Genomic DNA, 25,555 nt, shown 5'->3' on the forward strand with positions numbered 1-25,555 from the left:
AAGTGTCAAGTCACACTGAGGTCTAGAGATCTGGAGAACCACAGGAGATGTCCTGGCCCTTGTGCTACATTCATAAATGTCTTTTAAATTTGTCTTTTTTAAAATCATTTATTAGCTATGACCTTGAACATGTATTCTCACCTCTTGAAGAGCCTGTTTTTACACCAGAAAAGTAGGAATGATAGCAATGCCCATCCTCCAAGGTTGTTATGAGGACTGTCACAGGCATAAAGCTTTCCCTTCCCTGGGGGCATGGTAGGTGCCCAGCATAAGATCATTCCAACCTGATCTTTCAAGGAGACAAGAATCCCAAGGGCATAGTGACCTTTTCCACTATAGGCTATTAGAAAACAAATGTGGGTCTCCTTAACCCAGCTCAAATACAGGGCAGTATTAAAGAGTGGAAATAGAGTTTGGAGATAGATTCTCTATGGACACTACATTTCTAAGTAAATCCAGCCTCTAGATGCCAGAGGCCAGCTGGTCTAATTGAGCAGTGCTGTAGTTACATTTCTGAATGAAAAGAGAAAAAAATTCTATTTGAATCCCAGTTGACCACAGCTCACAAGTAGGAACTTGAAGGTTTTTTTTTTTTCATACACAGCAAATTTTATCATTAATACCAGGCTTGCCAGTCAATGGAGGTGGGCATATTTGTTCCCCCCTCTGAACACAGCTTTGCACTGAAAACCACACAGGTTGAGTTGAGACACACACTCGGTGGGCACATGCAGCCAGGGTGCTTTATTTGATTTCCTTCCTGCTGGGCACAGGAAGCTCTTGCACAGTCGAGGAACCACATGCACCTGGCTGGTTTCAAGCTGGACTTCATGGAGGGCAATGACATGCAAGGAGGCCTGACACTGGCCCCGGGCTGACCCCACCTCCCATCCAGGTGCTTCCGTTCAGGAATGAGGTAGGAGTTTGATGGTGGCAGCTTCTCCAGAGCCGCTATCTGATGTTGCCTTCCCCCATGGGGAAGAAGCCAGGTGGAGAAGGCCACATGAGGCCAGGGCCACAGCTGACTCAGCAGCAGCCTTGGGGCTGCAGTGCCTTCCTGATGCCAGCAGCCAGCGCTTGAGGCGTGGGGCTCTCTGCTGTGCAGCTCACAGGCAGGCCCTTGGCAGTCAGAGCGTGGGCTGTGGTGGGGCCAATAGCTGCAAACTGCAAAGAGGGAAGAGACAGAGCCTCAGCCAGCGCCTTTCGGTACATCACGCCTATGAGGGGTAAGCAAATGACAGCACGGCACAGCTCGGCTTTAGTCGGTATAGACCAAAACCACTGATTTGTACACTTTGAAGGTACACATACTAAATCAGTGAAGTAGTGAATGCTATGGTTTTAATTACATCTCAATAAGAAGTTAAAAACATAAGAAAGGAGAAAGAAACTGCTTGAGACTGGAAACCAGCAAGCAGCCAACACATCTCAGCAGAGCAGCTGTGACAGAAGAGTGGCCCATAGTGGCCAACAGCCGGGTTGCAGAGTGATTTCCCACCTGAGCTCTTTTCCTCTGTGGGTGCATCAGTGGTCACAGGACAGCACCCTATGGGGGATGCAGTCTTCCCACACTGGCCCTGGGAAGCCCAGTGCTAACGCTCCTTCCCACCGCTGACCACTGATAGGAGCTGAGTGTGCCAGTCAGCTCCATGTGGCAGTCAGCAGCTTGCTTCCCAACCAGCTCTGCTACCGCCAGCCTGCGACCTCCAGTCACAGAGGCCACCTCACAGGCTGCGTGTGAGTCAACTGTGAGGGGCATGCGGGAAGGAGGCAATGCAGTCACTCTGATTAGTTTGTTGGTGGTAGTTGTTATGAAAGGCTCACCTACTGCTCTGAAATTACTCCTTTGTGGCATTTACAGAACTGTGTATGGTCTTCCCAAGTCACTGTAAGTAGTGAATTCAGGCCAGAAGTTACCCTCTTGACTTTTTGAGATGACCACATTTTGTGCAGAGCTGTATATAAACAATGGGTCCCACAAAGATTCCTTGGGAGAGAGGAAGAATACCTTGCATATCTGGGGCCGAGCTGAGGCAGAAAGACCAAGCCACCAACCCACAGGTCTCAGTGCCTGTGAGCCAGCGCTAAGTCTTAGTGATGAAGGAGTCCACAGATGCACACAGACTTCATGGCTCAGGAACAACCCAGGAACTGTTGACACTGTCATCTCTGTTACTTTTCCTTCCCAGCACTGGCAGTGCTGATGGCCCCAGTGGCATCTAACTACTCATACATGATATGTTGACCTGCAAGGTGACTGTGGTTGCTGAGAACTGGAGGATGTCTGGAGGGGCTGAGAAATGGGCTGTGCCAAATCTAAGTCAGGCACCTTCACCAGGCCCCAGCTGCTGTGTGGTCTTGGATGATGCCAGCAGTAACCTACTCTAAACAGCTTGAGTTTCACTTGAGATTTCAAGGGTCCATTTGTGCTTTTAAACAGGTTTGTTTAGAAAGAGGGTGAAGTGCTAGGGAAGTGCTCTACCACTGAGCCACAACCCCAGCCCTAAAAAAGTATGAATGGAAATGTCAGGTTCCCCATGAAGCAGACAAACCTCAGGAGCCTGGGTGAGTTCTGTGGCACCTTTCTGTTCAGGTTGCCCAGGATCTGGGTCATTTTCGGGGTCCATGAGAGCAGCAGCATGGCATGGAGGGACAAGAACTAGAACTGCGCCAGCGCAGAACAGCTACTGGCCCACTCCGATGTCGTAAGTGCTCATTATGTGCAAGTTACCAACTGAGCACTTTCTGGGTCTTCTTGCTTTCCTCTTTCTAACAGCAAAACTTAGGAATTTTTTCCCTTTTCAGGGACCCACATGTGAGTCTTGGGCCTCCTAGTAATTCATGATACGAGTCGGGCAAATTGTTCAGCTTCTTTGGGCCTTAGTTTCCTTACCTGTGATGAGGAAAATTGCCCAAATCTTCCTGGATACCTGGGCCTGGACTGGCTTGAGAATCACTTGAGCTACACCTAGAAGAGCTTCATCCACCACACAGCAGCCCTGGGACTACCATGATGTATTGCCATGGATGATGCCAGCAGTAACCTACTCTAAACAGCTTGAGTTAATAGCCTGAAACACATCGTCCTGGGTTCCAACTGTGACTCTTCCTAGCGGTGAGATGGAGGGCAGGGCACAGCTCTGACCCTAATACACCACCTTGAAACTGGAAAAGTAGTCTGGAAGCCCCACAGAAGATGCACCTGTGATAGGCAGATAAAGCTCCTCATTTCCCTGACGACAGGGAGCACTCAATGGTGCTGGTAGCCTCTTTCCTCAACCCACTTTGGGCCAATTCAAGGGCAGGTCCTTTATAAACACCACAGGGCTGCAATTAGTTGTGAATTTGTAACAAATACAGTCCCTAAAAAATGTGAATGGACCTTAATTTTATGCATTTAGAGGTGGTGCTGAGAATCGAACCCAGTGCCTCACACATGCTAGGGAAGTGCTCTACCACTGAGCCACAACCCCAGCCCTAAAAAAGTGTGAATGGAAATCCTTAACATTAAAAGACATGAAAAAGGGATTTTTTTTAAAGAATAGGTAACTATTTCAAAATGGCTAGTGGCTAGCTGGGAAAGAAAAAGGGAAGGGAAGGATGCCAAAAGTTGCACCAAGCCTAAGCTCAGCACCAAGCTAAGGACTTCACTTGAACTCTCATTAGTCCCGGACTGGTGCTATGCAGGGAAGAACAATGTCTACACAGATAATGTCCACACAGGCCACAAAGAGATAATTATCCCCCTGTTTCAAAGAGTTTTAGCAATCTGGCAGAGCTCCAGCCAGAAAACGGTATTACCTTCCTAACTCTACAGAGCTCTCTGATGGGCATCTGCTAGGCCTGTCCAAGGTGCTGTGACTTAATATGGAAACCTTATCACAATCAGTGAAGATTCAAAAACAAAGCAAGCCAGGCCTGGTGGCACACACATGTAACCCCAGCAACTGCAGAGGCTGAGGCAGGAGGACAGCAAATTCAAGACCAATCTTAGCAATTTAGTGAGACCCTCAGCATCTTAGCAATACCCTGTCTCAAAATAAAAAAAAAGGACTGGGGATGTATCTCAGTGGTAAAGTACCCATTCAATCCTAGCAGCAAAGAAGGAAAAACAAAAACAAAAATCCCCCAAATACTAATCTTTTGAAAAAGTCCAAAAGCCCATAGAAAAACCATACCTTAATTTGATCAATGCTGTCACCAGACAACTCTTGAATATGCTTGAGGCTGTATGTAAGGCCGGAGGGACTGAAGAACGTGATGCTGGCTGGGACACCCTGGGGGAAGAGGAAACAAGACCCATCCTTTGCCAGGAGACTGAGGGGAGACGATGCCCCTGCCCCAGCTCCATCAGCACTAACACCCCAAGCACAGGCATCCAGCAGCTCCAACCAGGAGTAGTTCACAGTTATGTTGTGATTTTTCTGACCCACAGAGGCAGAATTCTGGTAAGGAACTGTTCAAAGAGCAGGCCGTGATCAGACAGGTTGGTGAACAGGGCCCCTTGGTTGCTCTGCTGGCCCTCAGGGCTGTGTCTGGCCAGAGAACATGGGCACCACAGAGCCCACAGGCCCAGCAGTCTGGACAATGCCCCTAGGGCCTGTGGTCCAATGGCACTGAGTCAGGCTGACTCACTGTCACCTCTCCCTCTCCTCTAGTTGGAGCAGATGGCCTGCATGGTCTCTGATTTGGTTTGTCCTGTCAGGACCCCCAGAATCAGGCAAGGCATCAGGAAGCCTGTCCCAGGAGAGCAGAGGTGTCTTCTGAATACAAATGGTAAAGACATCAATCAACTCAGTCTGAGCTGTCCACTCTCCTGCCCTAGGCCTCCCAAAATCAGTACAGACACGACAGAGGGCTCCTCCCAGCATGGGCTCAGCCTCTGCCCCCACATGATGGAAATCAATGGCAACATCAAGGCCATTATGCACCTCAGGCTTGCATATACCTTGAATGCTGTACAAAGAGGTTTGCTTAAGTATCTCCTTATTAATTATCTCCTTATTAATCCTTCCACAAATTTACTAGATAAGTCTATTCCTTTCACAGACCAAAATGGAGTCTTGGAAAGGCCACTTCCTCAAAGTCTCTTATCTGGGAACATTGCAACAATGTAGACAATCAGCATCTACAAGTTCATGCCACTCAGCCTATACTCTCACCACAGGGGTTGGGTGGGGGGCTGTCCTGCCAGGTGTCTCCCTGGAAATACCACATACCTGCTTGGAATAGTAGCTGTCCAGGTTCACTTGGATTCCTGGGTGTGGAATCGTCTGATAGACAGTTATGCTTTCCATCTGAATTCCTAGGCACAATCAAAACAAGCAAATAGGGGATGGGGTTTTGGCTCAGTGGTACAGTGCTTGCCTTGCATGTGTGAGGTCATGGGTTCGATCCTCAACAACACAAACAAACAAACAAATAAATAGATAAATAAATAAAAGATATCATGTCCATCTACAGCTAAAAAAATATTAAAAAAACAAACAAGGAAACAGACTTTACTGCCCTAGGAACACGGTGGAACCTCTACCACCCAGTGTGCAGTTGGTAGGGATCTCCCAGTGCAGCACAGTCCTCCTGGAACAAAGAGCTCAGAATCTGAGAGGCAGAACTGAGGGCAAGAGGACCAGCTAGTCCTCTGCAGCCTGCTGAACACTGAGGAGCAGCCCCCACAATGGAGGAGGCCGAGAAAGGATAAAGACCCAGAAACTACAGCCTTTGTTTGTACACACAGGTGCTTTTGCTCCCATGTTTGTGTAAGTTTGACAATACAGGATTGTCTCTGGCCACTCCATGAATTTCACACAGATAGGATGCTTATGCCAGGAAACAAAGCCCAAGGACAGCTCTTGGCAGAGACTATGAGTCAGGAGCTCCAGCTACATCCCAGCTCTGCCTCTCCATGACCATGTGCACCTCTTGGTCTCAAGGCACTATCCCCAGTGATGTGGTCAATGTGCTTTAGTCACCTTTGTCCTTCAGCATTTTTGGCAGGATTTCTCTTTTGAGGTTTCCGCAGGGAAAGAGAAGAGGAAATGCTGGTGACTCTCCTGCAAACACAGAACCAGACTTTAAAAAACTTTGTAAAAATTCAGGGGGCAGGCCTGTGCACAGGGCCCGGGGAGGGCAGCTCCTGGGAGGATGAAGGTGTCCAGGTCTCCAGGACCAGCTCTGCTTCTGGATCTCGGTTCTGGCATCTGTAAGTGGGAAGAGCAACTGCTACCTTGCTGACCTTGAAGACGATTATATGAAGATAATGAGAGGTATGTGGTGAAGGTGCTTAGAAAACCAACATCCTCAGGAAAAGAAGCGGCTATTCTACATACTTCCTGCTCCCACTGGTCCTGAAGTGGCTCCCAGCCTGTCAGCACTGTTTAGAAAGCAAGTTTGCAATTTACCTTAGTCAGAAAGGTAAGGATCAGTGGTGTTGGCATTGAGATGATTTTCCACTTCTAGAGGAGGCCTTGGATGGGTCAGCAGGGAACCGGCAGTCAGGGTGCTGTAGCCACTTCCAACAAAGACAGGCTTCCTATCCACTGCTCTCCTAGCTATGCCAGCAGCCATAAGACCACATGCCCAAAGGGCTTAGAGACAAGATGTTCAGAAAGACCCTGCCTCTCACCACGCCCCTCCACCCCATCTCTATTTTGCAAAGACTGAGGACGTTTTTGGCTCTAAAATCTTTGCAGAATAGCAATGACAGCAGGCGATCTGAATGCTGACATGCAACATTTACTATTCAACAATACTAACGGGCTATAGACACCAGAATCTTCCCCAAATATGAAAAAAAAAAGGCATTTTGGTAGAATCAACTGTTTCCCCCACATCTGTCTACCAGATGCAAGAAATTTTAATGGGTGTTGGTCATGCACGGACATTACATATTTTTTCTATATCCTTAGGGTCTCCCTGAACACATGTTTTTTGGTGAGTAGAGCAAAATAAGCTCTCCCCACCCAGCAGCATCTCCATGAAGCAGCAGCTAAGCAACTAGAACATGTATGTTACTCTAAGTTAGTATGTATAACAGCTTCCTACTGCTGGATGTTTTCTTCATCTATAATACTCTGTAAATATCAGTTCCAACATAAAAGAATCAGGAAATTGTTAGGTATTGACCACAGATGCCAGCTGAGTCCTCTTTTCCAGTGTGAAGAAATGTTTCCCACACATAGATGCCATGTTCAGGAGCTGTTTTCTTAACCTGGGCCCAGACATTCCTCCCTGTCTATGTGTGGTGGGACAGCGGGTGCAGGATGCTGGGGGTTACGGCTCTCCATGGGGCAGCAGTGGAAATCCAGTAGCAAAACATGAAGTCTAACTTTCCAGCAAGCCTAGCCCCAAAGGCATGCAAGGGACCTTCAGAAGATTCAAGAATCTCCCTACTGCCATATTTCCTCCAAGGGCCCACTGGAGCACTGAGCTGCTCATTCTTATCCTCTGATTCCTAGATGGCTGGAAGTCCCTCCATGGCACTCAGGAGGTTGGGCTGCAGGGATCCCTGAGGTGAGTGCTTATCTCTCTCACATCACTAGAGGTGTCTGGCCCAGAGTCTGGCTTGCAGGCACTCAGGGCTCCCACAGGTCCAATCAGCTCAGCTGGCTTCACTGTAAAGGCCTGGCCCTACTGACATGATAGAAAGACCTGAGTACGTCCTGGGGAAACTCTTTGTTGTGGAGGGGCCATCTGCTGCAGTTAAATCTCCTGAGCTAGTTCCCCTTGAGGAGTCAAAGACCATCCATTCTTTTTTGGGAAAAGCTTAAGGCCTGTGGACTTGTCTTCAACCTAAACAGGGCAATGCAATAGTAAACTGCTGGTTTCCAATCTGAAGAGACCAACACAATAGCGAATGCCAACACAGAATGGTGACTGATACAGTCCAAAGTCTGCCCTCCCTTCCTCTCACAGGAAGGAGGCCTGGCATTCTGGGTTGTCAGGGCTGAAGGGCAACAATGCTGCAAACTTAGGAGAGTGTTATGAAGCTGAAGGTACAAACAAAAGGTGATGGGTTTTTTTAATAATGTCATCTCACTAGAGAAAATGTGCCTGTCTGTAAAACTAAGATCATCTCCAGGTCTCCAAGAGAGTGCAATCACTGGGCCCTGGATCACAGATAATTGGGATACAGAGATCAGTTGAGGGCACGGAAGAAGAGCCCAGCAAGCCTGCCTGGCTACAAGGTCTTTACAAGTCCAGGAGGACATTCCACATGAACTGCAGTGCACCAGGATTGAACCCAGGGGTGAGTAACCACTGAGCCACATTTCCAGCCATTTTTATTTTGAGACAGGGTCTCACTAAGTTGCTTAGGGCTTCACTAAGTTCTGAGGCTGGCTTTGAACTTGTCAATCCTCCTGACTCAGGCTCTCAAGCTGCTGGGATTACAGGTGTGTGCCATGGTGCCTGACTGTAATGCTTTTGACTCTCCCTCTTCTTTCTTTTTCAAGTTATAACTGTCCTCCAGACTTTACCATTTAACTTGTAATAATTGCTTTTCCATTAGAATAGAGGACCTGGGAGAGAAAGAGGATTTCCACACATTAATAGATTAAATAATTTATCAGTTTCACATGCTTACAATAGTGCCTGTCTCATGGTAAATCATAGTTAAAATAAATAAGCAATAACTAAGAATCAGACTGTTTACCACAGCATTGGAAGTAGATTTTTTGGCTTTTGAAATTGGTCTTCAAAGTTGGAAGAGAAAATCATTAATGCTTTGATAAAACCAAGGTGAAGATCCTCGTTAGCAGTCAACTTGGATTTTATTTGGATATTGTCATTGCAAATGGAAGATTTATCAGGGCCCCCAGACATGCTGGTGATAAATTAGAGGAAGTTAACAAAGGCTTTGCAAAGAATGCAGACCAGTATCACCCAAGATAAGGGCAGAATGTTTACCAAGCCTGTGTCAGTTAATTGGCATCTCTGCCTTTATATTTCGTCTGTCTCCTCTGCTGCTTTAACCTTTGAGTCAAATGTAAACACTTTGATCACTTGAGAAATATTTCATCCAAAACTCCAATATAGGGTTAACATGATTTAGATTTGCCTAGACTCTCTCCCTCTCCCCACTTCAAGGCTAAAGACAATACCAGCCACCATGACTGGAAACATCAGACCATGAAAGGTGTGACAAGAGGTGGCACCCAGTTGCTGGAAGATCTCCTCCTATTTTTCTTTATTAGTCCCTCTCTCTCTCTCTCCCATTATTCCTTTTCTGTATCTGTAACTCAGCTCCCAGGAATAGAGGAGTTGATCCTCTTCTATTCTTTGGCCACTGACTAAAGCCTTCCTCACTAACACTCATCTCTCAGAGATAGTTTTTCCATAATGAGCTTCCAAACCTGGGTTCAGTAACAAAGATAGTAGACAATTTGAGATACTACTCACAAAATGCCAAGGTGCGCCCAACCAGTTGGCCAGGCTGCAGGGACTTTGCAAGCCCAGGAGAACATCTAACACAAACTACAGTGCAGCCTGCCTTTGGTTCTCTCTTTTCTTTACTTGACTTTCTTTTGGACACCCCCTCTGTGACACTGTGGTGTAATAGGAGATATGCATTTGGCCTTCACCCTGGTTCACAGCTTTTAAAACCCTTGGAACTTCCTGAGTGACGGGCATGAGAAGAGTATCTTGCATTACCCAAAGCAAGCTAATGAGGTGACTCTGGGTGGCCCCAGACAGCTTCAGAATGGATGCTGGTTCCAAAGGAGCCAACCATGTAATCAGAGGATTTTCAGTCCCTCACCCTGATCTCCAAGGAAGAGAAAGGGCCCAGGGACTGAATCAAACACCAATGGTCTATGACTGACAATGAGGCCTACACAGTGGAACCTTTATAACCCACTAACTATGGGTTTGGAGAGCCTCTGGGGCCAGGGAACACGTCCACATGCAGAAGGGTAATGTCCCCCAACCTTGCCAGGAAGAAGCACCTGTGTTTGGTCTTTGCTTTATGTGCCCCTTTTTCTGGCTGTCTACCGGTGTGCTTGCGTACTTTATAACAGACTCGTTAACGTAAGTGTTCTCCTGAGTTCTGTGAGTCAATTCTAGCAAGTTACTGAGCCTGAGAAGGGAGCTATGGGAAGCTCTGATCTGTAGCCCAGTTGGACAGTCTTGCAAGACTGAGCCCTTAACTGTGGGGTCTGCACTAGCTTTGGGCAGTGTCCAGCTCATATCTGGAGAGTTAGAGAACTGGTGTTTGACATAAGGAAAAACCTCACATAGCTGGTGTCAGAAGTAGCTTGTGGGTAGAGAGAGATCCCAGGAGTAGCAGTAGCCAAACTAAGACACCAGTTCTGAACAGATGGCATCTGCCAGCCTAGGATCTTGAGGAGCAAGGCCCTGGCTTCCTCTTCAAAAATATAAGGCAAGAGAATTCTAAGTCTCCTGTGGTTGCGTGACATGCTGCAAAACCTGAGTCTGCGGGTGGATTAGATGTATGGGAAGAGAGAAAGGGAGGTGCAATCTAGAGGAAGGATATGTGCACATCCAATCTCTCCATCCCTTACACTACAAAAGTCTTTGCCCCGCCATCCTTCAAAGGCCTAAAGTTAAAGTTTAATCCTCATATAAATGCAAAAATCCCTAGAAACAGCCCCATTCTAAATCCAGGACTACCTACTGCTGCCCAAAAGTGAGCTTATTAAAACAGTCAGCTCTTCACCTGGGAGCAAGTTTTAGTGGGAGGGAATTCAGAGAAGGAAGCAGTACCTCAGAGGACGGGAAAGGACAAGATGGAAAAAAGTCTCCATCTGCACCAGCAGCTTCTGCTGTCTTAGAAGTTACAGATGGCCTCTCTGCTGTTCCCGTTCTCAAATATTATACTATGTGTAATGTTCAAGTTGTCTCCAGTCCTTTGGTATAGAAGGAAGTGGACTAAATCCCAAATTAGTACAGCCAGACACATATAGCAGGTTATGGTCGGGAGTGGCTTACAAGCTGATTGCTAATCAGCATTACTACTGGGAACACACCAGGAGTATTTTTCCCTAGGTGATGGCTGTGAAAAGTCAAAAACAACACAAATGGGCTTCATTTGGGGTGATATTTTTCTACTTACTGGAACAAATATATTCAGCCAGCTTTTCTGCATTTCCACAGTTTTCTCCTTCTACATCCAGGCCAATTTTACTGACTGGAAAACAACAAAGAAATGTCATTTCTTTAAGTGGTTATTGAAGTCCTTTGGTTCCTGTGTTGTTTTTTAGTATGCAAATATACAGACATGCACTTTACAAATAAAAAAAAAAAAGTCTCTTCTCAAAGCCAGGTAGGAGGATCACTCAGACATGAAGGACAGATCATGCCCCTCACTCCTGACCTTAAATTTTGGGTAAGGACTTAACTCACTTCTCTGAAATCCACTTGCCTATCTATAAGAGGTGAAATGTCAACCCTATGGGACTGTCTCAAAGATCAAGTGAGATAATGACAGCAAACTACTGGCATCCTGGGAGGAGCCCAATAAAGGTTGTTTTCTTATCAGCTAGTCAGGAGATGGTGAGCATGTAAGAGCTACTGCTTTTTGCAGGAGTCATTAAACAGCCTTCATCTGTGAAGAAGACAAGCCGCATCCAGAGAGGGATTGTGGGCTGACATACCCAGACAGAGATGGAAGGGAGGTCAGGAAGGGGTTCACAGCAATCTAACAACAGGGACCCACACTCTACAAATGTAGGTCATTTAGGGTGAGGGGGTGTCCTTTTTTTTGAGGCTCATATTCATGAACTGAGTAAAGTGCAGAAGACCAAGGCACTTTTCCAGATAGCAAACTGGTGGCTACTCTGCCGAGAATGATGATTGCTGTCTGTGCTCCAGAATGTGGGACTTCTTGGAGAAAAGCGGTGTGGGCATTCCATTTAGGAGCACAAAAAGGCTGGCCATTAACAAATGAGAGCTTTTAGTTTATGGATGATAAAATCTGCTGAGTCAAAGGGGAAAAATGCCATGCATATGTAAACTGTTCAGGCTGTAGTGTAAACACAGACCCAGTCTCCCACATGTTTGAGTCTTTTTTTTTAATATTTATTTTTTAGTTTTAGGTGGACACAATATCTTTATTTTACATTTATGTGGTGCTGAGGATCTAACCCAGTGCCTCATGCATGCCAGGCGAGCACTCTACCATTGAGCCACAACCCCAGCCCTATTTGGGTCTTAAAGGGCTCAATGCACAAAGGAATCCTAAAAAACCCTAGGAACAGAAAAGAAACCTGAGAATTTCCCCTAAGATTGTAACTTAACACAGCAGATCTGTTCCCTTGCTCTGTCACAGTGTCCTTAAGGAGCGCCAGGCAATAATGAAGGTTCTTTTACTGAAAGATGCAAGGGAGGATTATTGTTGTACTGGAGATTGAACCCGGGGCTTGTGCATACTAGTCAAGCACTCTACCACTGAGTTACATCCTCATCACTTTATAAAAATTTTGGGACAGGGTGCCACTACGTTGCCTAGACTGACCTTTAACCTGCTGCCTTGGCCTCCCAGGTAACTGGGATTATAAACATGTGCCACCATGCCTTGCTACTGTTAACCATTACTGTCTAATTTATAAATTAAATTTCATTATAGGTATGTACATATAGGAAAAAAATATAACCTATGTAGGGTGGGTACTATCTGAGTTTTCAGGCTTCTATTGGTGGTGGTGGATCATATTCCTGTGGTGCAGGGGACTATTGTATTGACATCAATATACATTTGTCCCTTAAGTACTAAGACAATGGGAACCATGACTAGAATACTAATGCACATATACTTTGCTGTCTATAAAGTGAGCACTTGCTCATTTGATTCCTACTACAACACTGTGAACAAGACAATTACTCCTGCACCTGAGAGAGGAGGAAGCTGCGGGTCTGAGCAGTTAGTGGCTCTAGCTCTGTCTGCAAGGCCAAGGACTGGGAATATTTAGTCTGTCCTGAAGCCTACAAAGACTCTTAAATAATGTTCGGAGAATGTGTGTTTGGTCTAGGGCCTCAGCCCTGGGTGTAGAAAGGCTGGATCTGCTCCAACTCAGTTCAAGAGCTTCAACCAACACTTGGGCCTGAACAAGTCCATCTGAAGGGCCTTCCCCAGTCAATGGCTGACAGAGAAACTGCAGATTATCTAAAGTTGCATTAAATAAATAATAAATCCCACCAATCATGGACAAACCTGATGTAGAATATTTTAACAATTGAGACATTAGGATATTGCCACAATGGATCAAAGTTTTTAGACTCGTGTAAACCTGTGGAGTGAAATCTGCCAGCTGATGCCTATACTGAAAAAGTGCCATTTGGAAAATCAGAAGGTAAAATGAAATCCTTGGTGAAAAATCAAAATTGATCAAGAAATGATATTTGAAGATATTAACAAGGTTATGGGTAAGACCGTTAAAAATCTTTTCAACATTTATGAGAAACCATGGAAATGTAAATTATATCTATAGAAAGATAATGGCTTAAAATGGTAAAACATCTGTATGCTGATGCAGTGGGGTATGGTGCTTTTGGAAAAATTCTGTCACAGATCAAACTGGTCAGCCAATGACTGTCTTTGTTTGTGACCCTGGCAAATAACATTCTCCTCCTTAGGCTCAGTTGTTTCATTTTATTTAAATTAGAAAACAGGGCTTATTAAAGAATTTCTTTATGAAAATGAGAAACCATGGCATGGTTCCTGGTGGATAACAGAAACTCCAAACAGTAGGTGTCATGAATGATATTAATAACTGTAGATGACAATGTGTTCAAAAAGTGTAAATATATATGTTTTTCTGAGTTCTGAATTGTTATTGCAAAGTTGTCACCCAGGAGGTCACTGGTCTGGGTTTATAAAACCAAGCAGCAGTGGCCACATGTAGCTCTCAGGTACAACCCTGGGTGGTGGGCACCCTACCTTTGGGCAGCCAGATGGAAGGTGTTCCTTGGGATAGGGGCTGAGTTACAGTGTATCATCCCACAAGCCAACTAACCCTGATTCTTTAAAAAACCCACAAACTTAAGATAAAGGGCTGCACTGGATCATGCACTTGACCAGTCACTCAGCTGTTCTAGGTCTCAAGACAGTTTGCTCATTTTCATTTCATTTGACAGAATGGAAGAGCAAAATGCATAGTGATGCTGCTAAAGTCAAACTGAAGGATATGTGATTGCTCAAAATCTTTATCAGCTAATGTGCAGAAATCTGACTTTAGAGTATAAAAATCCAAGTTGGAAAATTTATAACTATAATGTGTATGGAATAGTTGAGTTTGGGGTAGATGAATTAGTCAGATTTTCATCACTGTGACCCAAATACCTAAACCACTTAGAGGAAGAAAGATTTATTTTGGCTCATGGTTTCAGAAGTTTCAGCCCATGGACTTAAGGTGAGGCAGAGCATCATGGTGGAAGGGTGTGGTGGAGGAAAAGCTGCTCAGTTCATGTCAGCCTGAAAGCAGAGAGAAAGGGGATGGGAAAAGATATAGGCCCTAAGGAACCACTCCCTCCAACTAGGTTCCACCACCTCTCAATAGTCTACACAGATTATTAATTCTTCAGCAGACTAATCCACTGTTGAGGTCACAACCCTCAAGATGCAATTGCTTCCCCAAAGCCCCACCTCTCAACACTGTTGCATTGGGGACCCAAGTCTTCATCATATAAGCCTTTGAGGGACATCCAGAAACCATAAGAGGACACAAGTCAGAAATTGCCTGTATTATTTTCTTTCCTCTTCTCATTAAAAAAAAAACACAGTAAAGTAAAAGCAATTTCTTAACTTATTTTGGAGAACTGACATGGAGAGTGGAGGTGGTTCCTTTGGCAACTAAGTACTGAGTCCCTCACCTGGTTGACTTGCTGAGCTTGTGGCAAGTTATCAGCACACAAGATCCAGGAGTCATCTATAATTAGTCTAACAATTTTCAACCCATTTCGTCCCTAATCTCATTTTGTTCTCTGGAAAATGTACTAATTTCATTCATACCACAATATTTCCTCCAATATTTTTAAACTCATTTGGACAAATGAACTATTTTGAAGCTAAGTTATAGGTTAATTTATTTGCTTCTGGTCAGCATTGTTCTAAATATTTAAAGTGTTATAATATTAACTCTCAACAATTCACTCTATGTGTGTTAGAGAACTAATAAACCACTATGGAGATTACTATTTTAGCCATTTCTTCAAAGAATAATTCATTGGCATTGAGTACATTCACAATGGAATTCATGGGTCAAAGTTTACGAATATTTAAATAAAACTTTTGAATATGTACTGATCAAGAATTTCTTAAAAGATGTACCAGTTTTTAATGTCACTTAGAAATGTTTTAATATATTTATTTCACTGCACCCTATCAGTAGCATTAAATACTTAAACTAATTAATAACTTTGTGCAAATTTTGTAAATAAAAACATTTAAAAACTGAATTGATGTATTTTACAAAAATAAAGAAGGCTAAACCATTTGGGGCACTTTATTTTTACCTGACTTCCTTACCTAGAGAAGCGGTAGCATTTCCAACCACATACACTGACTTGGCATTCCATTTTTCTTTCAGAGACTTTTCCCAGACTGCAAAATATTAAATTAAATTTGATTTGTAAGTACCAAAGTTTTGGATTGCTGCCCAAGGTTGCTTAAGTTTTGGATTGCTGCCCAAGGTTGTTTGTTCACCCGAAGAAACTCATGAGCAAAGCAAACTATTAATAACCAAATGTGAAAGAACAGCATCTCAAACTAAAATTCCATTTTCCTGTTGTTCATATTCTGCAGGGTGTTTTAAAAATCACTTAGGTAAATGTTTAAATATGACTGCTTGAAATAACAATTTCCACAATTGGCACAGAAGCATTTTTTAACATGTACTAGAAAATAAACATAACTTAAAGAATCAATTTGCATGGTGAGATTAAAATTTTTAAAAAATAGACTTTTAAAGAAAACATACTGGTCATTAAAAAATGACATTATTATTAGACTTAAATGTCTAATAAATCAATAGTTATGTTTTATTTGGGAAATAAATTTGAAAGTGATCAACAAAATATAATCTCAAATGAAAGGGTTCATTTACCCATGGTTCAAAGTAGAAATAATAAATTTCACTTTCATTAATAAACACAATATAAAAATACAGTAAACTACCATTTTATGACAAGGAAAGATCTTTTAAAAATGGATTAAGGACATACAAAAAGAAAATGGATCGTGTATATACATATTATATGGCCACTGTGGTTTTAAAACATTTTAAGAAGACAAATAATAGTTTTTTTTTTGTCCTAAAATCTAGTAAGAGCATAATTTTCCCCTAAATTCACCAGTGTTATGGTGAATTTACTTTTTATATCCCAAATGAAATTCCTTTTTAAACAATAACTCAAAATTGAATTTTACCTTTTTTCCTACCCTACAAGTGTAAGTAATATTTATTGGGAAATTATCCATAGCAGGGTAACAAAGTGCTTCTTTTTTTTTTTTTAACTTTCTCAGTTTTTTTTTTATTTTTTTATTGGTTGTTCACAACATTACAAAGCTCTTGACATATCATATTTCATACATTAGATTGAAGTGGGTTATGAACCCCCAATTTTACCCCAAATGCAGATTGCAGAATCACGTCGGTTACACATCCACAATTTTACATAATTCGCTATTAATAATTGTTCTATTCTGCTACCTTTCCTAACCCCTACTATCCCCCCCTCCCCTAACAAAGTGCTTCTTGAGGTTTGCAGCAGAACAGTGATGGAGTGAGCACACTGATGGATAGAGGAGCCTCGCTGCAGAGCCAGCTCTGCCCCTTCAGCAGCTGTGGACCCCTGGCTAGTTAATGTTATCGCCCTATCACATACCGTTGTCATGAGAATCAAAATAAAAACATGTATGGGAAATGCTTTTTAAACTGCAAAGCATGACAAAGTTGCAGGACTCTGGGGTTTTCTCCTTTCTTACAACTTTCTCCTTCTAAGCACATACAAATGGAAAAATACAACTGTAGGACAAGGCACCCCAAACCCCACTGGGGGCAGTGACAGGCTCTCTCTTCAGCAGGAGGCCCATATGTGTACAGGTCTGCAGCAAGCCCAGCTTGTGGAGACAATGACAATCCATCACCACGTGACTCATGATGACTATTCCAGGCAACCTCCTAGATGCCTTCTCTGGGACTTGGACTCTTGCAAGAGTCACAAACATGCAACTTAAGACTGTGCACTGCATTCCTTGTTCTTCAGGTTCCTCATCTTTCAAGTGGAACTACCAATCCACCTCACAGGGTAAAGACCAAGGACAGCAAGTGGCACAAAGTGGTAAGTTCCAGCTAGTGAGTAGAAGAGTACTACTGTGGTGCGAGGACTACTAGGCCTGCTCAAAGGCAAGGGACCTGACAAGCAGAGAGGTCAAGGAGCTCACCAAGCTCAGGATGACTGCACTCCAAAGCTCTGGGCCAACCACTCTCCCTGCTGTCACTCTCCCAAGCCTCTGCATTGTGAGCTCTAAAGTGAGACTGTGGTATTGTATGCCTTGGGTTGTTGTCTGGGGTTCAATGAGATAATGAAGTATTTTACACAGAGCCTGATGCACAACAGGCACTCCATACATGTTAGCTAGGAGGTTGCTCAGCAGCAGTTATGAATAAGGTGGCTGTTCAGTCTGTACCCCAGCATTCAGTGAAAGGGCTGTGCCTTTTTATACTATTGATCCAAAGAAAGGGAAGGATAAAGGGAGAAGGGTCAAGGAGATGGCCTGTCATCAAGGGCCTGACAGGGCATTGAAGATTTTCTCATACATTGCCAAGTTTTCTCATCATTCCTTTGAGAAAAGTGGTATTTATCATATTTTCAGAGGAATAAATTGGCATTCATATGTTCTGAGGAGATACAAATGCCCAGCAAGCTGCAGAGGCACCTTGTCTGCTGCCTTCCAAGAAACATTTGGGACCCAGCACCACCTTGCACACATCTCTGTCAGGGCTCAGCTACTTCTGTCTTTAGTGTCTCAGTGGGAGAAACAGAGTAAATAAAAGCCCAGTGGAATCCAGATCAGACCCACCCTCACCTTCAGTTTTATTGTCTTTCTTCAAACATAATTCCACTGCTTCCACTGCTCTGGGGCTGGTAAAAATGAGTCCCCCGTAACATTCTGGATGAAACAGCTGCACATCAGAAAGCAATAAAGGCATTTTGTATGATAGCTTAAGTTCAACATCTCCTATGGAGCTATGTGACCCAGAATTCTAAATGCTTCCCAGAAGTAGCAGACAAGCTAATTCTTTTCACCCATCCACCACCCCCAACACTTACTGAGGGCTCACTCTGGGCCTGGAACTATTCTAGGCCTTTTAGGATGTACAGGTGAATTACCATAGTACTTCCCTCAAGAAGCTCACAGTATAGGAGACAGACAAGTGCAACCCAGGAGATTGTAGCAGAGGGGGCAGGACCCAGCCTGGGAATGGCTGAGGTGCAGGAAGAGGGCAGACTTGATCTGTGTCTTAATGCAACTGCAATATTCAGGAGGTGATGCCTATACTGAAGACCTAAATTTCAAAACTAGTAATGGTGATATAATGCACTAAAAGTTAACTCCGAAGCAGGCACTGGGCTGTTGTACAGATCTGGTATCACTCAAACTGTGGGTACTTAATCTGTTGTTATGTCTTTTGTAGTGCTGGGCATCAACCTGAGGGCCTTGTACATGCTACCCCTCTACCACTGAACTACATCTCCAGCCTAAAGGCTTTAATCTGAAACATCTGGAAGACTTTACTGGGTATGTATCCTGCAACATTTATTACTCCTACACTTGGATGCAAAGCTGAAGTGGTAGACAGAACCCTGGGTTTGAGTTCTAGGTCTATCTTTGGCTGGCTGGAGGTCTCATTCTCTAAAATGGGGAAAATACCTGTCTGGTCTGCTATGTAGAGGTCTTTCAGGGGAGAATATGAACAGAAGATTCTAGAATTCTGAGAACCACAAAGGTATGGTGCTCTCATAGGCCCTGTTCTTCCTGGCCTACCTCTGGTTATGGGTGGCTTCCTAGAGGATCCAGGGGAGGCTTGGTGAGAGAAGCCCAGGACGAAGCCTCCTGGAGCCCGGTGTGCCATCCTTGTGTTCAAATCTGGTGGTAGAATAAGGGGCTAGGAAAATGTCTCGGGCTGGCCAGTTTCTAGAGACCAAACACTGACAGGGAGTTCAGACAAGACAAGTCTTACCTTCTCAGAAAAACTTGGAAGAGATAAAAACTCAAAGGATAAAACAGGGATCAATGTGGCTTCAAGTCCATACAATGCTAATTCCTGCAAATGAAAAAATAGTTCTGGATTGGCAGGGGCTATTCTGCAAATAAAGGGAATGGATAGTATCATTAACTTTATTCTGTGTCAAGTATGAGTGTTAGCAGCTCCCCTCCACCACCCCAGCTCCAGGCCCTTGATTCCTTTAGCAAGAAATCTCCTGTTTAGGGGACAATGAATCTTGGGCCACTTACCCTGATGTATGGATCCTGGCCACAATCGTCCTCTTTTGCATCTTTCAGTAAAAGAACCTTCATTATTGCCTGGTGCTCCTTATGGGCACTATGACAAAGTAAGGGAAGAGATCTTAATTGGATCTCAAAGAATTTCCCTAAGCAAGACTAGATGGGGGCAGCATGAAAAGGAGGTGATTAACTTCTCGCTGGAGAGATCTGTTCTGCCCACACAGTGACTTGGCGTTAATGGGCTTGCTCTTTCTGAAGACTCCTGTCACTGATAAGGCCAAGGGAGGGCATGTTAGCAGTTGATATCACTTGCAAAGGCAGATGAAAGCCATCAGTGAAAGTCAAGTGTCCCATGTCAGTGGCTCACCATAAAAAAATGCAAACTCTGGGGTGTATCTATAACAAATAGAGAAATGAGCATCTTACATTTATGAAGGTAAATTCATAATTATTTCCATTTCAAGACAAATATACTACGCAGCTTATAAGTATTTTAGGAAATGACTGCATTGGCTTTTGCACTTCTCAAATGATGTTTATAAATGTTGTCAAGTATAAGGAGATAATTTAGCAGCCTGAAGAATTATTTGTAGACACTTAAAGTCTTACAGACTTCATAATCTTTCTTCCTGTAATTTCATTTCTAAGAAGATAAACCCAGACGATACTCATAAATGTGTACAAAGAAAGATTGTTTAACAAAGATTTCATCATCCCACAAATAGCACTAGACCCACAAGTTCCTTAAATGTTGTGCAGTGATTGGTGAGACCGAATAGAGTACACTGTGTGAAGTAGAAGTGTGTTAACTCTGAGAGCCACTAATTATAAATGACTACTAATTATATTACTGGAATATTGGACTATTTACAGGACATTTTAGGAAAATTTGGTTCAAAATGAATTGCTTTGTGTTTAAGCAACCAAACCTAGGTGAATATATTATTATGAAATCAAGTTCTAATTATTGTTGCTGTCCAGGTGTTAAGATTGGGGATTTAAGGAAATGGGCAGTATTTCCTCAAGTTCTCAAAATGTGTTTGACAGAAATTCAGAGCCCAGTTTTCTGTGATGGTCTCTTTTATATGTCACCTTAGCTAGTTATAGTTTCTGGTTATTTACAAGTGTTACTCTAGGTGTTGCTGTGAAGGTATATTGGAGATACAGTGCATCACCAAAGGCTTTCCATGGGCAAGAGCTCTACCACTGAGCTATACCCACAGTCTTTTATTTTTTTACAGTGCTGAGGATTGAGCCCTGGGCATCTAGTATACTAGGCGTACCTCTGCCACTGAGCTCACCCTCAGCCCTCTTCCTGTTTCCTTACGGAAATAGTGTAAGGAGGGAATCATGGTGTCACAGATCAAGCATAGGATTAAGGGCTAAGGGACATGGGCTCTGGTCCCTGCTTTATGACTTACCATGGTTTGACCATGTTTTCTCCTGTGTTAAGCTGGAATAACCTCTGCCCTAGCCACAGGACTGCTGAGACAGCTAGCACATTTGTTGCACATGCCAGGCTTTACATGCATTCAATCGATAAGGTTTATGCAGAAGCTGAGGTACACTTGTCCTGTTTCAGAACGGCTAAGTGGCAGCTGGGGGTCATACCCCAAATTCTGTGTTTTAACTCCCCTGCTGTATCTGCCTCTTATAAACTTGGCAAATGAAAATGTTTAGGAAAGACAAAGGTATGAAGATATAAAGTTATCACTATAGTACCAAGTACTTCATTTAATTATAAAACATGTGAAAGCCAAATCAATTTATCCACTGCTAGCAGAAAAATATTCCTTCTGAGTTCTCTTCTGATTTTCTTAGGATAAAACCATGTTAGCAAGAAGCTTGGGCTTTCAGATAGTAACTATTCCTCACATGTGCTGTAAGATTCAACAAATAGAAATCAAATTACTACCCTTATCCCTCTCCTGCCACTCCAGTATAAAATTAAGGCGACCTGTTGCTGGTGATGCTCTGCTGTGCTGGAGTCCCATAAGTAGGCTGAGAAGTCCAGGATAAGCACATGTTGTCAGGTGAATAAACAGGCTGCACTCTGAACTTGAGGAAGAGGGCAGTGGAGGAGGAGCTTTCCCAAGAGGGCTGAGGCTTGGGTTCTGGTCTAGGCTGCTTTTTTTTTTTTTTTTCCCCTTTAGTACTAGGGATTGAACTCACGAGTGCTCTACCACTAAGCTACACCCCAGTCCCTTTTATTTAAAAAAATTCATTTTCAGACTCTAGTCTTGCTAAGTTGCCAATGCTGACCTCAAACTTGGAACTTTCCTGCCTTAGCCTCCTGAGCACTGAAATTCCAGCTCTGTGCCACTGAGCCCAGCTCAGGCTGTTCTTCTTTTAGTTCCTTCATGTGGGGAGCCATTCTGACACGTGATTGGGTGACTCCCGTTAAGGGCCTGAGGCACTCTGGCTGTGTCGGAGTTATCCCGACCCTTTCCTGATGAGAGAGCCCATCCGTGTGGGGGTGTTCGTGACCACTAACCCTGGAGACCCAATCACTGACCCTGACCTTGGAGTACAGCCCCCCCTCAACCTTCATTGGATGGAATTCTCCCCTGAATCTCGTTTCCCCCAAATAAAAGGCTGATCCCCGGCGTGTTCGCTCTCTCTCTCTCTCCTGCTAGCCCAGAGTAATCCTCGCTGCCCTGCTGGGCGGCTTGAGGCGGGGACCAGGGAGGCGAGCCGTCTCGGACCTAGCAATACCTTCATCTATGAAATTGGCTGAGGGATTCTCAGTGGCTGGATTTTCTGAGGGCCCTTCTTTCCCACAGTAGATGCTCAATACTTTTACACTGTGGGAAAACACTTTTAACTTTACCCAGCATTTCTGAAACAAGAAATGGTTGCTTAAAGAAATAGGAAAGTGACTGGATTAAGATGGTTTCACTGGTAAGAACGAAGCCCCAAACACTTTGTGTGTCCTGCTGCTCTTTGTATCAGCAGTAACAACAGCTGCCCTTTATTGAGTACTTAGTGTTATTTACTATGAGGGTTCTGCAGAGAAACAAAACCAACAGGATATATCTGTATCTACAAAGAAATGTAGGAGAAACTTGCTCATGTGATTACAGAGGCTGAGGAGTCCCACAAATTGTTACTTGCAAGAGTGAAAAGAAAAATTCTGAGATGTCTTAAAGTGACCCAATCCAACAGATGTTCTACAGTCCTGAATTATGTTAAAAACTTGAGTTAAAACCTCTGGGAGCTGACCCCAGGCACCACCACCTCTCTGGCTTCTGGATAGACTTTCTGGACTACTAACCCCAACCAATCCAGAAGTTAACAAGAACTTTTCCTTATGGAATGCCCTCCTATCCCACATTTCCTTTCTCACTTCATGTGATTCCCACCCCTTTTATTTATAGCCAACATAAATTCACTGGAAACAACTTTATGATTTCGTTCCCCAAATCTTCATTATAAAAGTGTTTTGGGCTTTTGTGGATATTTTTTCCGGTTGCTACCTAGCCTTGCTGTGGTAACTGTGGCACTCATCCAGGATTCGGTCCCTTTCTGGCTAGCATCTGTAGCAGCTCAATAATTTTTTTTTTTAAAAGAGAATTCTTGGTCTAGAGACTCAAGAAAGCTAGTGGTGTAGTATGAAGGACTGATGGAGTAGTTTCCAGTCCAAGTCTGAAGGCTTGGAAACCAGGAGCACCAAGGGCAGATGAAGGACAGAGGCAAATTCTCCTTCTCCCTCGCCTTTTATTTTCTATTCAGGCCCTCAATGGAGTAGGCCCACCCACTTTGGGAAGAACAATGCACTTTACTCAGTCAGTGGATTCAAACACTAATCTTCTAAAAATTCCCTCACAGACTCACATTGAAATAATCTAATATATCTGGGCATCCCTTCATCAAGTCCAGCTGACACATAAAATTACCTTATTAGCTATCATACTGGGCTAATAAGCATTTTACATGCAAGACTAAAATCCTCATTTAAGTCTGCAATGTAGATATCATCATCCATATACGAAAGCACAGAAGAAAAAGGCTCTGCAAAGTTTGAGGCACTTGTCCATGATCACACAGATTGTAAATGACAGTCTGAATCCAAGCCTGAAGCTAATCACTCTAGATTGCCTTTCTACTCTTTTAAGGCAAATTCTGTACTAAATAGTAAGATTGAGACAGTGGTAATCAATCCATTCCCTAACTAAGGATGTCCCCTGGGATCTGTAATCTATTTTTCTTGACTATCAAAACCATAGGTGAGCCATTTATTCACATTTGCTACTCTAGTTCATATTCTGACCATGATTTTGAGATTAGGAACCAATCTGGGGGCCCAAAGAAAGACTGTTACTCTCTTCTCTTAGCAACTCATTGTGAAAGTTTTGCACACACACAAAAGCAAAGTTTCTCAAAAAAATTAACAAACCATATGATCCATCAGTTGTTACATACCCCCAAAGAATTGAAAGTAGGAGCTTGAGGAGATGGTTTTATACTCATGTTCATAGCAGAATTATTTAAATAACTAAAATGGTGTCCATCAACTGTCAGTTGACAAACAAAATGTAATATATACACACAATGCGATGTTTTATTATTCAGTCATAACAAGGAAGGAAATACTGACACACGAAGACTACTATATGATTCCAATTAAAAACAATACAAAGAGGACTGGGGGTGTAGCTCAGTGGGTAGAGTGCTTGCCTATCATGTACAAGGACATACTGGGTTCAATACGGAGCAATGCAAAAACAAAAAACAACAACAAATAACCAAGCAGAGAAATTACCCATAATGTCTCAGTGTCATACTATTGTCATGTTTGCATGGTGTATTCTAAGTCTCTTTTCTAATCTTAGCCTTTTTGAAAGGTGCACATTATAGAATTCTGGCACAACTGTGTGGCCCAATCGGGCCACTTCAAGCTACTCCGTCAGATGTGCAGCCCTAATTTTTAAGTATATTAACATTCATCACATGGCCTGGTGGGCACCATCATGAGGACTCTGAACTAGTGGAGACCTTTAGGGTATACTGACTTTTACTGAAGAACCACTGACAAGAAGTTCCCATGCTTCTACATAAACCTCTTACACAATGACCACCTTACTTCTAAGGACAGCTCATTCTGTTTTTCGAAACACATCTGGCATTCCTTTTCAGTGTAAGAAAATGGATAACCATATATCTCATTCTCAAAAAGCTGACGGCTTCCCTAATTAAAGATCTTCTTTCATATAGCCTTTATAAGGACCTGAAAATTGCTACCCCGAGCGGTAATCCCGACTGGTGGACGCAAATTTATTTGGGAATTTTTTTTTCTTTTTAATGAATTTGGATTCCAATATTTTATCGGTCCATTGTAGTTATGCATAATAGCGGGGTTTGTTGTTACATGTTCACACGTGCACACGAAATAGCAATATAATTCGGTCAACAACAACGCCAGTATTTCTCCTTTCCCTGCCCACCCTGGTCCCCTTCCTCTTTATTGGTCTCCCTCTCATTTTCACGATTGGCTTTAACGATCTTATTTCTTGTAAACGTCCGCAACTCCAGCTTCTCTCGAACCAGACACGTGACAACCCGGACCAGTACTTCCACCTGCTCACTGGCGGCCGCTGAGGGGTACCTCTCCTGTTTGTCACAGGCTCAGGCCGTCAATTCGGATCACGTGACCGGCGCCGAGGCACGGAAGGTGGTCTAGAGGGCTTCCAGGAGCCTGGCCGGCCGGCCCCACATCGCTAAGGCCCGCATGCCCGTGTCTTCCTTGGCACCCTGGGCAGCGACACCTACCTCGCGGGCCCCGCGAGGCCCCAGGGCCAAGAAGCGGGAGCCCGCCCAGCGCCACGCGCCGCACTCGGCCCACACCGGTGGGAGGCGGGACCCCGCGGTCCCAGCGAAGGCGCTCAGGGAGACTGGCAACAGAGTGGGCGCCCCAGGGAACTCAACACCTCAGCACCAGCCCCCGGTCCGCCGCAGTGCACAGGTGAGCGGCCGCGCGTCCGCACCGGCGTCCCGGCCGGCGGAAGGAAACCGGCCCGATGGGTCGAACCACTGCGCGACAGGGGTAGCCTTGGAGGGACTGATGAGGGAGGGAGGACGAATGAGAAATAA

General features: G+C 44.0%; 1 protein-coding gene across 7 annotated transcripts; it reads right to left on the bottom strand.

Annotated features, from left to right (window-relative positions):
• Nucleotides 1-717: 717 nt before the first annotated feature.
• Nucleotides 718-25,452, bottom strand: UROS (uroporphyrinogen III synthase). Of its 7 annotated transcripts, none has more exons than XM_081267985.1 (12): nt 25,235-25,447; nt 19,833-19,861; nt 19,664-19,733; nt 19,475-19,562; nt 19,200-19,283; nt 18,044-18,140; nt 15,482-15,556; nt 11,072-11,146; nt 5,973-6,053; nt 5,220-5,305; nt 4,179-4,277; nt 718-1,164 (listed from the first exon to the last, which is right to left on the bottom strand). In XM_081267985.1, the coding sequence occupies exons 4-12, from the start codon at nt 19,535-19,537 to the stop codon at nt 1,027-1,029; spliced, it is 798 nt and encodes a 265-aa protein (XP_081124111.1). In that variant the 5' UTR covers nt 19,538-19,562; nt 19,664-19,733; nt 19,833-19,861; nt 25,235-25,447; the 3' UTR covers nt 718-1,026. The 7 variants fall into 7 exon arrangements, with proteins under 7 accessions (XP_081124111.1, XP_081124110.1, XP_081124112.1 ...); XM_081267984.1 differs by having other exon boundaries at nt 25,043-25,447; XM_081267986.1 differs by lacking the exon at nt 19,664-19,733.
• Between the last annotated feature and the right edge of the window lie 103 nt (nt 25,453-25,555).

This window comes from Spermophilus citellus (assembly GCF_964194105.1).
Source record: "Spermophilus citellus genome assembly, chromosome: 15".
Taxonomy (NCBI): domain Eukaryota; kingdom Metazoa; phylum Chordata; class Mammalia; order Rodentia; family Sciuridae; genus Spermophilus; species Spermophilus citellus.